Source organism: Eurypyga helias, unplaced genomic scaffold (assembly GCF_000690775.1).
Source record: "Eurypyga helias isolate BGI_N326 unplaced genomic scaffold, ASM69077v1 scaffold3001, whole genome shotgun sequence".
In the NCBI taxonomy this organism is placed as follows: Eukaryota; Metazoa; Chordata; class Aves; order Eurypygiformes; family Eurypygidae; genus Eurypyga; species Eurypyga helias.
Genome location: NW_010231303.1, coordinates 1 through 14,595, shown reverse-complemented (window position 1 = coordinate 14,595; position 14,595 = coordinate 1). Strand labels below are relative to the sequence as shown.

The 14,595-nt window shown below is 45.4% G+C and overlaps 1 protein-coding gene across 5 annotated transcripts in view; it reads right to left on the bottom strand.

Annotated features, from left to right (window-relative positions):
• The window catches only part of SEC31A (SEC31 homolog A (S. cerevisiae)), a 42,247-nt gene extending 28,193 nt beyond the window's left edge, over nt 1–14,054 (bottom strand). For all 5 annotated transcript variants that reach the window (XM_010160993.1, XM_010160994.1, XM_010160996.1 and 2 more), the window contains exons 1-11: nt 13,976–14,054; nt 13,475–13,598; nt 9,773–9,971; nt 8,854–8,949; nt 7,625–7,765; nt 6,880–7,022; nt 5,946–6,045; nt 4,549–4,710; nt 4,213–4,365; nt 2,570–2,800; nt 1,914–1,988 (exon numbers count right to left, since the gene is read on the bottom strand). In XM_010160993.1, coding sequence (XP_010159295.1) covers nt 1,914–1,988; nt 2,570–2,800; nt 4,213–4,365; nt 4,549–4,710; nt 5,946–6,045; nt 6,880–7,022; nt 7,625–7,765; nt 8,854–8,949; nt 9,773–9,971; nt 13,475–13,598; nt 13,976–14,054 — 1,503 coding nt within the window. The remainder of the gene's footprint in view (nt 1–1,913; nt 1,989–2,569; nt 2,801–4,212; nt 4,366–4,548; nt 4,711–5,945; nt 6,046–6,879; nt 7,023–7,624; nt 7,766–8,853; nt 8,950–9,772; nt 9,972–13,474; nt 13,599–13,975) is intronic.
• Nucleotides 14,055–14,595: the final 541 nt, after the last annotated feature.

Sequence of the window (14,595 nt, the reverse complement as noted above, 5' to 3'; positions counted from 1 at the left end):
CCTCAAAAACACCAAATTAATGCACAGAGTTTAGAATACATGCAGAAAATACATTAATTTGACATCTGGGAGCCTGGGTTTCCCAATGCTGCTAATGTTATCTACTGCTTTTAGTACTGCAGGCCTGTTTTCACAAAAAGCTGAGCTCAAATGCGTGGAGATAGTTTTCTTTTTTTAATCATTAGTTTAGAAAGAAAGAAGAAATAGAAAGGAGAAATCCTGGACTTGACTTGCGTATGAGAATCACAGGCTTTAAGATGATTAAAAACAAAACACCATGCTCTTAACAGCTTATTTCAAGAAGTTGAAACCTGTGACCCTGTTTTACTTTCCTTACCCTACCAGTAACATCAAAACTTTTTGTGATTTAGTGAGTTTATCACCTGCGTAACACATTTTCAAATGAGCTGTTCTGTATGATTTCTTGACCTTAAAAAAAACATAGACTCAACCTCAATGTGGAATGCTTTATTGAAAAACAGCTAAATGAAAACATGGCCTTGCAGCTCCCCTTATCTGTTCCTCAAATACTGAAATAGTGGGGTAGGCTCAGCATTTCAGGCCACCCAATTCAGGTACGCCCATTTTCCCAGCTTCTCGCCGTGCACAGAGCATATCAAACCCAGGGCAACTGTAGCAGCAGGCTCCAGTCTGCACGAGGCCAAACCATAGGACCACTGCTAAATTTCAACTGGATTTTCTAATTGCGATCTGTCTTCCAAAACCAGGATTTCCCTTGCTGGGCTTGCCTTTGACTCATGCAATAAAAAATTAGAAGCTGAGGACAGACTGTTAGCAAAACCATGATTTTTTCTCTGTAATCATAGGAAATTTGCCGTGGAGGCCATTTAATTTGTAATAACAGTGACATCTTCATGGAATCACTCTTTGAAAATAAAACATTAGTTTGATACAATGAACACGAGTCAAACTTTCAAATCCACTGAGTCAGAACTGAAGAAACACTAGACAATCCCTGGGAACAGCAGTGAAAGCATAAAGAGCCCAAACGCAGAACAGGTATCCATCCCTCTGGAACACTGAGATAAGAATCTTCTTCCAGCTTGGAAGAAAGCTCTACACTTAAGATGTGCAAATTGTTTCCTAGTAATCCAAGTTTTGCCTTTCCAAATGTAAGAAGGTTTGGGGTTTCTTCTGTAAAACTGAATGGCATCCCACAAAAAAAAAAAACCAAACACCAACACCCAAACACTATTCTAGGTTTTCCAAGGTAGTTAATGAAACCCTGAAGACTGCTTACATGTTCTTCAACAAGAAAGCCTAAAACCAGATCAGATTCCATTACGCTACAGTAGGAGGATGTCACATAACAAAGTTACGTGAAGAGCGTGAACCAACAAATATCAAAGCTTCTAGATGAGTGAGAATTTCAGATCAGCATGGGACAGTCCGATGCAGTCACACCTCAAGTCTGTTGCCTGCTCTGAAACTTTCACTGAACATCCATAATGCAAGAAGATGATATAGCTAATAAAAACCCCAAAGTAACGGCTGAAGGTATTCACAAGCTGTTTACGTAGACCAAATTTAAATAGCAGAGAAAGATTCCTAGTGTCTTCTGGAAAAAAGGAATTCCTTAAATAACACACAACTGTTCACATCAGCCATATTTAAACAAAGGCACAGACACCATGGCTAACAGTTGTATTATGGCTATTAGGAGAGCTGCAGCACTGACCACTACTATCTGCTGCAAAACACACCAAAAATAATGTTGTATACAGATGTTTATTGTATTGAATAGCCTGTGGATACTGGTAATTGCTCTTCCAGCCCCAGAAGCAAGTAAGTACTTCAACCATACATGCCACTGTCAACATTTTAGGCTGTGCTCTGCCTATACATCCATCAGTAAAGCATTTAACACAGACACAGCTTCCCGGCACATTTACCTTTTTCCTCAGATCATCTTTCCTGTATCCCAAGAGCTCAAGGTATTTAACACGTGAATCTTCTTCAAAGTTCACCTTTAGAAAACAAAAGTTAAAGAACATATGGCAATGCACAATTTTTCATTTTCTCCCACACTGGCTTTTTACCAGACCAGCACAAACTACCCGGTGAGAGCAAGTGACTGTGGAGGCTGACTGCAATCGAGAACTGAAAAGGTCTTCAAGTGACCTGGGCACGCCGAGCAGGTAGGCAAGGCTTCCACCCACTCACTGCAGGTGAACAATCTGCTGATCTGCTTCACTTGGAAACCTCCAACTGTTCACAGTGAGCAGGGAAAAGCACATCTAAAGCTGTCCCAAAGCTTTATCCCTTCTCACCAGCTCTCTGTACAGTGATGTACTGACAGGGGACGTCAGAAAAACCAGGACACCTTCCCTCAAGCCTTGGCTTCTCCCACAATTTCTCACGAACCCTGCAAACACCCCTGGTCCTGAGGAGCCTCTCCTCTGGTGGGCCACCTCCAATGACAGGGCTATGGGCACAGCCTAAACTTCTGTTTCCCAGCACCTCTTCTGCTAAAACACTATAATGCACAGAAGGAGTCATGTCTGCACTGGCTTTCCAACAGCGGGGAACTCCTCAGCTGCTGTCATACCTTTAAGAAGGCCCACACGTTTTTCTCAAAGTCTGCCTGGGCCGTATCGATTTTCTTCTGGCAGTAGCTGACAAAGCCTTCGGACTGCACAGCCTCCTGCAGCTGGTTTGAGCGGGCCAGGAACTCCTCCTCTGTAACAACCTGGCTCACGAAGACATGGTGACGCTGCTGCTCGACGCCTGGCTGCTGCTGAGACTTGGCATTCTCAAATGTAACCAGCTTGCCTCCAAACTGGAACAGAGGCAGACATGTGGTACGTAAAAATGCGTATCCTGAAGTGTGTATGAAAACGTAGGCACATACACAAGGTATGCACATGATTTTATACAGCACAGATATGCTTATCCAATGGACAGACAATCCTGACATCAACTCATTCATTTTTTTCCCACCACCCCATGTTCCTACACGTGTGTAAGGAGCTTGCTGGGTAAGTGAGAGCACATTTAATAAGATTTATGAGCACAGCTACTCCTGTGCCTCTTTTTTCTCAGGCAAATACTGTCTAGAACTGGACAGTGGTCTGTACAGTGCCCAGCACAAATGGAGTATCTCATGATATTGCAATGTAATTACCAAGGAAAATAATTAAATAAAAGCTCAAGCATGATGTCTGCTCTGCTCCTGGCAGGCTGCTTACTGGTTAGAACCCTACAGAGAGATGGGCAGGAAGTTGTGTCGTTTGGAGCAAAGTAAAATCAACAGAAGAAAACAAATTAGAAAGGACTTCTAATATTTCATTCTATAGCTCAAAGTTAATGTATGCAGGCCAGTCCATTAAATGACAAAGTCAGCAAAAAGCCTAGCTAAGAAAAAGACTGACAGCTAGCTCCTGGAAAACAAATAAGGGAATAAACACCGTTATAAAACGACACATCAGTCAGTGGTTAGGCAACATCACTTCTCTTTGATGGGAGAAAGCTCACATTTAATTTGTGCATCAGATTTTAAATAAGCAGACATAGGATGCTGAAAATCGAGCAGTACTTGGGCAAAGAAATACGTTTCAAGTGGACAGCCTAAAAATCTTCATGAGATCCCCAAGAAATGACCTGTGGGTCCAGAAAATAGGCTAAAGGTGGAGCCAAAGCGCAGACGACCGCTCTCACACACACACAAAAAAAAAAAGCAGGGCTTTGCCACCCTCTCAACCTGGCTCCTCTGCAAATCAACCAGCCATGGAAGAGTCTTGTGCTGCTACAGCAACTCCTGCTACCTTGATCAGAGCTAACCTGAATGTTCTCCACCACACTGACTCACATCATAGCTTCAAACTCCACTTGTCTCAGACATTTGCCCAGTTCGGTCCTGCTCTCCCTGCCGATGTGTATTTGTTTGTTCCAAAGCAAGCACCATGCATGAATAAAAGCAAAGTCCTAATCCCAAGACAAAAAGAAACAAGTGCCTGTTGGCAACACACCACCTCCTTGTTTCTGTTTCCCCACGCATTTTTATCCATGCTTGCTGTCCCAAGCAACCCGTCCGGAAGCTGCTGCAAGCATCTCCCGCCACGACGGCACACAGAAGTTTTCCGGAGGCGGAACATACCACTGAACTCCTCTCTTCCTAAAAGCCTTTTGCAGGTGTCACTGCTATCTCTCTTCCTGCCCGGCCAACCACGCTCAGCCCTGTCCCCTGCTTACCGAGAATGATGCTCCCACGGGTCGCTGGATCCATTTGGGCGGTTTCTTCAGGGGCAAAACAACACTCTGTGAGGCAGTCTGCTGGGGAAGCTGCAGGGGTGGGAGGGGCTGTCCCGTACCAAATGGATCAAGGTTCCCAAAAGATGATGAAAGCTTAGATAACAAAATGGGAAAAAACTCCAAGTGACATATCTCCAATAAACTAAACACAAGCATTTATTTGCACCAGATTGGATCCTCTCCAAGCGGAGCTGCAAGACAGCCACTGAAGACTGCCCGTGGGTTTTTTCCCCACCGTATTTCTGTCCATACTGTTAGCTGAACATTTCTCAGTACCTGGTCAACTTGCTTGTGCCTCAAGCCATCCGCGCTGCCTCCCATGATGGAGTAAATGCTGATCCGCCCATCAAATGACGCTGCAGACAAGACAGCGGGGTTCCTGGGACACCACTGGATATCGAAGCACCACTGGGTGTTCATGGGCAACTCATACAGCACCTGGGCAGCAAAAACAAGTCCAACAAATCAGGGCTTTTATGAAGCACCACATGCAACAGCAACAATCTTCCTGCCTGCCCTGAGGCTGGTCTGCTCTTCCTGCTCCCCAGCAGTTTCCACATCAGCATACACACCAAGAGTGGGCAAACGCTGACAGTCACCTGACAGGGAATTAAGTAGCTGTGTGTAATAATTTCCTTCTCCCATTGTATCTTCTGTTTAATCCAGGCAGGACAACCTATGCAGGCAGGGTATGTCCGTGCTGTTTCACCGCAAGCTTTAAGCTGCTACTAATATTCAGGCGAGCTCATTCAGAGCTAATCTGGGTGTCTCTACACGCTACATGGAGACAGGTCCAGGCTCCAAAGTTGTCTGTTTTCACAGGAAAACTGAGTAAGTTAAAATCTGCAGCCTGGGTAGGCAGCCTCTCCTGCCCTGGAAAAAGAGAAGCCCACCACTGCGGCAGATATTTAACCATAAACTAGAAGAAACCCAAAGCATGCTAACTGCCTCACTTCTTTCCCAGGAAACTAAGAAAAATATGCAGTATGATTCATCCACACATAAAGCCTTCCTGACAGCACAGGATCCAGCTCAGATAACTCATTTACCACCCCACAGCTTTTGCTCTTTTGGGCCGAGGTCTGAATTTTAGAAGCAACTCTGTCCTCCAGGACTATCACCCACTGCAAGCAAGGAGCCCTGCAGCATGCCTGAAGCCTGGTCTCGAGGCAAACACTCAAGTTGCCTGAGAAAATGATCTGCATTCCCTTTGAAAGGGTATCCTCAGGCCCAAGAGGGTGGGGTGGGAACACCGGCAAGTGCCTCTCACTAGTCTGCCACTACTGTAGTAACCTCCAAAATCCCTCTGGTCTGAATAAAAGTTCTTACACTTAGAGAAGGAAAAAGGCAATTGCAACAGTAATCCAGCCACATCAGGCCCAAACCAAGAGTAGCAAGGAAATAGTTTAAGTGGGGCGATTTCTATCCCTTATAACGAGCAAGGTCCTTACTACTCGGCAGGAGAGAAGCAGTAACGTGTCATACCAGCAATACTGGGAAACAATCTTGCACCGAACGAGCCCAGAAGGCACACATATCAAACAAGTGCACAGGACAGGGAGAAATATCCCACAGCAGCATCATTCCTGGGAATGTAAGCACACCAGCACTGACTTTGCTCATGTCACTCTGAACAGAGATTTTTTTTTTTTAAAGTAGCACGTGTACAATACCTCGCCCGTGTTAGGGTTGGAACAGAGAATTTTAGCATCCTTCCCACAGCTAAGCAGCAGCTCCGAATCTGCCATACTCCAAGCAATGGCCAATACACCCCTGCGTGAAAAGTCACAACCGAAGAAAGTTTAATGCAAATGCAAAACGGTGACAAATAAAGTACATTTATAAGTTGAATTTTTACATTAACTGGGCAGCCCACCTCAAAATTCCCTCCCCACTCCTTCCTCTTATAAGAGAGGAAATTTTTCAATGTTATCAGCACTTTATATATAGAAATAGATGCTTTCAATTTTCTGCATTAAGAGGTACAAAGGTGCAGCCATTGTATCTGACAATTAAATGCAACAGGCGTGTGGGAGAACCTGGACACCAGCGTAACAAAATGGTTTGTTGGCCTGCAGTATCACTAATGTGCAGCACGCAAACCTGTGGGTAAGGTTGGTGACTAGGAAGTTTGTCAGCTTTTTATCAGCAAGAGATACAAGTCAGAAGAACTACTGGCAGCAGTTTTGGTAGAAGCTGCAACACAGTCTTATTGGTGTTCCCTCTTCTTAAATCAAGCACTCGTGTCAGGCAACAAGTAAAATTGCACTAACAATTGAGGAAGGATGATTACGTAACAAAATCTTTCCTTGCACCCAAGTTTAAGGCATTTAGGGGACTGAGGGACAAAGTGACTGGGCATGTCCACATGTGAGGATGTGCCCAGCTGCACCTTCAGTCCATTATTCAGGCAAAAATCAACTACTACTAAATCTTTGCACCTTCTAAATCTTTGCACTTCAACTCCCTCTTCTTGAAAAGCATAGAAACAAATTATCAGCTTCAGTGTTTCATTTGTTTCAGTGGCAAGCAGTGAGATGTACAAACTGGTCTGGCGACAGTCTCGACAGCGCAAACATCACGGAGCAGACTACGCAAGACTCATACCTTGTATGGCTTTCTAGAACACGAAGGGGCGAGGACGCAAATCTTAGGTCCCACATCTGAATCACAGGCAACCTGTCATCCTCTGAGGCCAAAACCATCTGGGTAGCAACATCGGGGTGCCACGCCAAGCCTGAGCAGTGCATCTGAGGGACAACATTGCACCGCAGCGTAAGATAACTACGCAGGGCTAGAGGACAAAAGACAACTAGCCTGAATACGTTTACATGTGTGGTAAAACAGTGTTGTGGGGGAATTTGCAGCTGTGTTCCTGGGCATTATTTTGACTACATTCAGACTGGAATACTGTCCTCGTATAGTAGAGTGCAGTGATCAAGCAGCTACTGCAGAAGCACTCATTTGTGAGCTTGATTTTGAACTCCTGCTACCTCTTCTGTCCAGCACACAAAACATGTAATTTGTGACTAGCTAATCTTTCTGTAGTAGCCCCAAACAGATTAATAATGGCTTTCTCCAAACTAACTTATCACTCTGGTAGGAAATCAGGGTGCCTTGCCTTACTTAAATCTGCACCTGCATATTCTAGTTCAAAATGCTACCAATCCCTCTGCACACACACAGGCCTTTTAGAGAATGCATTAGGTATTTAGCACGTCGTATAAAACCTGGCCATGCCCCAGTATCTCCATGTCATGTAAGAAGGGGTGCTACGACCGGTCTCCACACGCCAAGAGGCGCCCCACACCTCTCCGCACCCACTTGCGCGGCCGCAGGAGAGCTAACTCACCCGGTTATTGTGGTCGCTGACTTTGATGATGGGTTCGTTCTTCCTGAGATCCCACACGGTAGCTCGGCCGCTGGGGCTGGCAGACGCCAGGATGTGCTGGACTTGCCTGTTCCACGCAATGCAGCTGATGTCCTCGAGAGGCTGTCGCACACACAGAACAGCCTGTCACCTTTCCAAAGCGCAGACTAAAGACCTCTTATTTGTAGGACTTGCTAAATGACAAATTTGGATGGAAACTCATCCCAGGTACTGTTTATGTTCTGGTTTCCCATGTGCATACATGGTAGGGTAGAACACTTGAAACCCCTGATTTATAAGCTGCTAGTATTTTGCCGAAATATCTGCATTTTCTCCTTTACAATGATGTATTGGTCACTTAAAGAAGACTAAGCACATGTCATAGTTAACTCCAGCTAGCACTGTCTCCAAGAACAGAAAATTACTCCATGAGTATGAACTACCCTTTTGCCTTGAATTATTAGGATTTGACTTAGGGAAAAAAAAAGTTTGCTGTGTTTTTTTTTTAATCCCACCCCATTTTTAGTCCAAGGATTAAAAGCAATGTTAACATAGTCCCTGCTGCACTATTCTATGGACTAAAAGATTTCCCAGTCTATAAAATTATTATTAACCTAAAAAATTACTACTACACAAAAAAATCCTATACAGGGATCTTTCACGATGGTGAGTGTCCTCCAAAATGCCCACATGATAATAAACTATTCCAACTGCAGTACCCAAACCCAGAGTTTAACCTGAAGATTACTTCTCATCCCATCTTCTCACTTTGTTGTCTCCAAATTATCACGCAGTAATAAACCCATTTACCAGTAACCACAAACTTCTTGTGCAACTTTAACAGCTACAGAAACGTACATGCATTGAAACAACTTCCTTCCATTCCTCCAACTCCTTCACAAGGCATGAAGTACAAAAGGCTATTATTTTTCCCCATAGATCATCTTTAAGAGACAACAGGCTAAACAGTAGCCCTTAAGTACAGCAATTAAACACTCCCTGAAACCCATGAAGGTTAACTGCCAAACCTACTGCCTCATCTTCTGACTTCATCAGTAGCTGCTTTTTATCTTCCTCCCATTTTCCTCAATCTGTACCTTCATGAACTTCACATTCATGCATGCAGCAAAACATGCAGAGGAAGGCTAGAAGACATCTAACAGTTGTGGTTATTTAAAAATGCTCTGCAGTATTGAAAAAAAATCTGGTACCTGTGTTTTCACTCCCGGTGTCATTGGTGTGGCAAAATTGTTCAAGTCCCAGATATAGATTTCAGACTCATTAGCACCAGAGGCCACCAGATTAGTCTGGAAGACACATGAAGAGTGTTTTCAGCATCAGCTTTCATAGCCCTCTGACCACATCCCACGGTTGATGACAATCCCGACTTCATAACGGGCAGAAATGGAAAGGAAGCGACTCAGAGGATGGAATGAACACAGAACGGCCTTGCTGAGAGCGAGTGTGCAGGGACAGAAATGCTATTTAGGAAACTAATTCAACAGAATTCTTGCACAGCTGGTAGGGACAAGAAAAAAAAACCAACCCACTGTATCTAGAAGGAAGTAAACACTCATTAGTGATGGAGGAAAGCCTGTTGGTTTTGAGAGCTCTTCTACTAAAGAGGCCACGTCACCATGTTTCCTGTTTTGTCTCCTATTTCCAAGTAAGAATACTTGGAGGTCTTGAAGACTGATCCTACCCAACCCCCAGAAGAGATACCTAAAATCTGACGTCACTGGAAACATGAGTGAGAGCATGTAAATACTCCCTGTGTGAGGAGAACAATATTGGCACAGTATGTGGGAGCTATAAAAGCAGACTGGCTAAAAACCCCATAGAAGATCACCTCTACTTAAACATAGAAGCTGAGCTAAAAAGACCCACTAAATTGACAGCGTAAACTGATAAAGAGAAAGAACGAGCCAGGCACCTTAAACTTCCATTCCCCATCCTGAAACGCCAGTAACAGGACAGGTTTTTCCAACTAAATACAAAGAGACGTTCAAACGCCAAACTTAGTTCATGTTTTTTAGGGGAGGGGGAAGGGACAAAAATATCCAAGGTTACAAGTTAAGACAAGCTGCTCCCCAGATGACAGTTATTGACAAAGAACAGCAGAAAACCAACCTGGAACATGTTGACATCAAGTGCTCTTACTGGTCCTGTGTGCTTGTCTTTCTTGGCAATTATTACTTCAGCATCACCAGCTACGATTTTGGCTGGGTCGTACAGAACGACATTTCCATTTTCAGCCCCAGCAATCAGGACTCCAGTGACTCTCTCACCCGAGGTCATACTGTGTGGCCCCCAGATCAGCTTGTGGTACCTGTAAGACAGAGGTCCCTGCAGCGTGCAACCATCCACCACCACCTCCACGCACACTGATGCACCACATTTTGCTCACCCCAGCTAGAGCCTCCAGACTGCTGCTAACAGTCAGAGCAGGCAGAAAACCACTGCCTGCATTTCTCCTTAAGGACGAGCCTCGGTACTTACAACTCCTTCCATCAAAAAGGCATCGTGTCACAATTCTGCTAGTTATCACTACACGTGCTCACGACATGTACAACAACCAACATCTCTCATCTTCTGGATGCAAAATCAGGTAACCGTTCCCAACCGCACGTGATTTTGAGCTCACCTTTGCAAAACGGAAGGAGTAATCAAAGTAAGGCCTGTAAGCCCATCCAACTGCAGCAGAGGTAAAATTCTGCTATTTGTGAGCAATTCTTCAGACAAGACAGGAAAAAGGTGGAACTAGAAAAATTTAATCATAGAATCACAGAATGGTTTGGGTTGGAAGGGACCTTAAAGACCATCCAGTTCCAACCCCCCTGCCATGGGCAGGGACACCTTCCACTAGACCAGGTTGCTCCAAGCCTCATCCAGCCTGGCCTTGGACACTTCCAGGGATGGGGCATCCACAGCTTCTCTGGACAACCTGTCCCAGTGCCTCCCCACCCTCTGTGGGAAGAACTTCTTCCTGATATCTAATCTAACCCTCCCCACTTTCAATTTACCCCCGTTACCCCTTGTCCTGTCACTACAGGCCCTTGTAAAAAGCCCCCCCCAGCTTCCTTGTAGCCCCCCCAGGCACTGGAAGGTGCTATAAGGTCTCCCCGGAGCCTTCCCTTCTCCAGGCTGAACACCCCAACTCTCCCAGCCTGTCCCCATGGCAGAGGGGCTCCAGCCCTCGGAGCATCTCCGTGGCCTCCTCTGGACTCGCTCCAACCGCTCTATATCCTTCTGATGCTGAGGGATCCACAGCTGGACACAGTACTCCAGGTGGGGTCTCACAAGACCAGAGTAGAGGGGAATTCCAAATCCTTTTCCATATCTGAGCTTCTGGATGTGCAAGAGTTTCATCTGCTGTATTTGAGGCCCAGCAAGCAGTCTATTTATATCACAGGCACACGTCTCTTGGACCACAATCTATTTTCCAGGCTAAAGAATGAAACATACTTCCAGAAATGTAGTATTTTCACACCTCTCTGTCCGTCTGCAAATGCCCAAACTTCCTTCAACGCAGTGAACTGCATAAGCAAAACCGCATTCCTGTGTATTCAGGCACGCAAAGAATGAATTTCTTCTACGGAAAATGACTGCCACCTATCAGCCCTCAGGCAAGCAGAAAGCAGACCCACATTGACCCAAAGGCGTCAAAAGAGTTATTTTAGCATTCACAGTGTTATTAATCTCTGTTATCTCGGGACAACTTTCAAGTAATTTCTTTAAATCACAGCAACTTCAGCATGATAAAGCACATATTGCAGAAAGCTAAAGAGCATATGCTGGGTGAGAAATACTGTAACACCCAAATGCCCAGTCTCGTAGCGCAGCTTTCAGGTTACAGTGGGGGTTCAAAGAACAATGCTACAGATGGAAATTGGTCTGTGGGATCAGACAGACCCCTTCCCTGGGGACAATTTCTATTCCTCTGCACCTAACTATGCGAGGTTATCAGAAATGGAGTTACTGACGGGATTGTCTGGGCACCAGTATTATACCACCAGCAAGATTCAACAGGACTTAATCCAAAATGAAGGCAGAAAACAGTGAGGAACAACCAAAATTAACAGTGCAATTAACCTTCCTCTTGCCCTTTGCTCTTTCCAAGGTAATGTATGGCTCTGTAAGCAGTGCCGAGCTTTACCTGGAGGGCAATTAACACAGCCTGTTTCAGGCTTTATCTTTTGTGGGTTTAATCAGCTGGACATTTTCATTTGCTACAAATCAAAATACAGCCTGACGTATACATTGCTAGCTGGGGCGCTTCTTGTTACCTTTAATAACAATAAATAAATGAAACCTCCTTGGAATGCATTTTCTGGAGCAAAGTCAAACTCTTGCGTTGCTCACAAAGGGAAGTACTTTCAAAGGACCACTGCATTCTGGATAGGAGGAGTGTTTTTTTGAAATTCAGTAAGCAAGTGTCATTTGACAAGCCTTGAAAAAAAAAATCTCATAGTTAAAACAAGGTAGAACAAGGAAATTTTAAAAGATCAAACACCTCTTCCAGCTCCCAGCAGACAGCGAGACGCGTTAACATCAGCTCTGCCCGCAGTGCAGGGCATTAAACAGAGACGGTGCCTGTTTCTCCCAAGTCCCACGTACTAAATAGCTGATAGCTGCAGGGCAGACTGTGAGCTGCCTGCCAGCACAACTGCTCTGCTCACAAATCATTACAAACCTGACATTGCACAAAGCCAGCGGCCCGACACCTGGGCTTCCTCCTGCAAAAGCTACTGCAACCGTTATTTACTCTGATCAGGACAGCATCCCTAAGCAGGGTCACAGTCTCACCAGCTGAAAACACACAAAATTTCAACCCCTCTCAACTCGTTTATAGGCAACACTACCTCTAGGAATCCATAAAACTGCATGTGGTCAAGAACTTTAGGTAACAGTTGCAGGCCCCTATGTCTTGAGGTTACAGGTTTAGAACAGACAATAAAGACTCAAGTCCAATTAATTTCTACTCATGTCAGAGGTGGGGGAGATGGCAACTGCTTCTCTAGAAGTGTCAAATTGTCACTTGAACACACTGGCAAATTGCAGTAATTACCAGCACCTCCACCCATGTCATTTTGGGTCACCAGGGGAAAGAATGGCTATGCTGACACTGCAGCTGCTATGAAAAAAAGTCATGGATCCAATCCAACAGTAATGAAAACTTTCACCTTCTCTAGCCACAGAAACATCCTGCACTTCCAGCTATGTCGTTTCAGCTCACCCACAACAAGCAGCAGCCACTGGATGAGCCACCAGAGAGCTGCTGCAAGTGCTGCCAAGATGGAAACCGAACGTTCTGATGCTAACAATGTTTCTTAGGGCAAGCACACTGTAAGGAACTAAGAGATAAGTGGAGTTGTACAGTCAGGAACTTGGCTTCCCAGCTGTGGGGTGATGTATGATACTACACACACACAACACGACCCAGTTTAGTGGTTACAGGAGTCTCCCTGAAATACCTAAACACAAACAGGATGGGGCAATGTGAAAGGTTGCAATTGCATTTCCTTCTGTCCCCGGGAGAATCCCAGAGGCTCCCCGTGATAAACAGTCTGCATATATATTCAAGCATACAGTCATTTTTTAGGTTTATGTCAAAGCATGAGCTGCTTGCAACTCCTTAGACTCCAAACTTGCTGCCTTCACAATGACACCTCACTGTCCCACAAAATCAGTGTCACTCATGCACCTTCACCCTTCAATGCTGAACTCCTGCTCCTCTCCGTAAAAACTCCACATAAACCTCATCAAGTGGCCTTTCCACACACACCACTGGTAACAGTTCCACAGCTTTTCCCTTGTAACCCCACTGCTTACCTGTGAGAGGAGGAGAAGGTGGCACAGGACTTCATATCCAGTGAAGGGTCCGATAAGTCCAACTCAAATATCTCTAGAGAAGCACTTGTACTGAAGGTTGCATCCAGCTGCTGAGCTGATGTACCTGCAAAGAAACATGGTTGGCAGCGAGAATTCTCCTCCCCACAGTTATCCCTTTGGGGATTTCTTAACCCACATGAAAGCTTTGGGCAAGTGCCTCTCTCTCCCTAGCGACGCACAGAAAATGAGCAAAGCTGCAAATGAACAGCAAGGGACAGTAAACCAGCGGTTAGGATTGCTGTCACCTTACCCTGGCATGAAGGCTGCTTACTGCGACTTGCAGAACGCAGAGTATGTTTTCACGCGCGGCACAACTAAAGGCACTGCACCGTCCACCCCGCTCCAGCCTTCAGGACACAAAATAACTCCTACAACTTTCAATGACAACCACTTCATGGCAGTAGCCAGAGGCCTGCTAGCCCATGTTTTCCAGAAACTCACCTGTGGCCAGATAAATGGGGTGTTGCTGGGCAGGGCTCCATGCTTGCATGGCAGTACGATCGATTTCCTTCAGCTTCATTTCACTAGAAATTAAACCCAAGAAAGGTAATGCTTAAATGGAGCATGGGGAGACTGCACTGCCATGGATTCAGCAGCTGCGTCAGGACTTGCCAGAAACGGCCAGGGTGATCTTTTTCCTAAAGATATCCCACGGACAGACCGACACCTAAGCTGTCCTCTCCAGAGCACAGCCAGGAGGAAGGGGAGGCCTAGATCTCCGTTGGCAGAGTAACATCGACACGTAAGAGGAAACTGATGGCTGCTGAACACACCAGAACAGAGGAAAACGTGGGCAAAGCTTCAACTGCTCTAAAAAAAATCCTGTTTTGTGCAGCTCCTAAAGATATCCCACGGACAGACCGACACCTAAGCTGTCCTCTCCAGAGCACAGCCAGGAGGAAGGGGAGGCCTAGATCTCCGTTGGCAGAGTAACATCGACACGTAAGAGGAAACTGATGGCTGCTGAACACACCAGAACAGAGGAAAACGTGGGCAAAGCTTCAACTGCTCTAAAAAAAATCCTGTTTTGTGCAGCATCAGGGCACGCACCGGGCACCCCT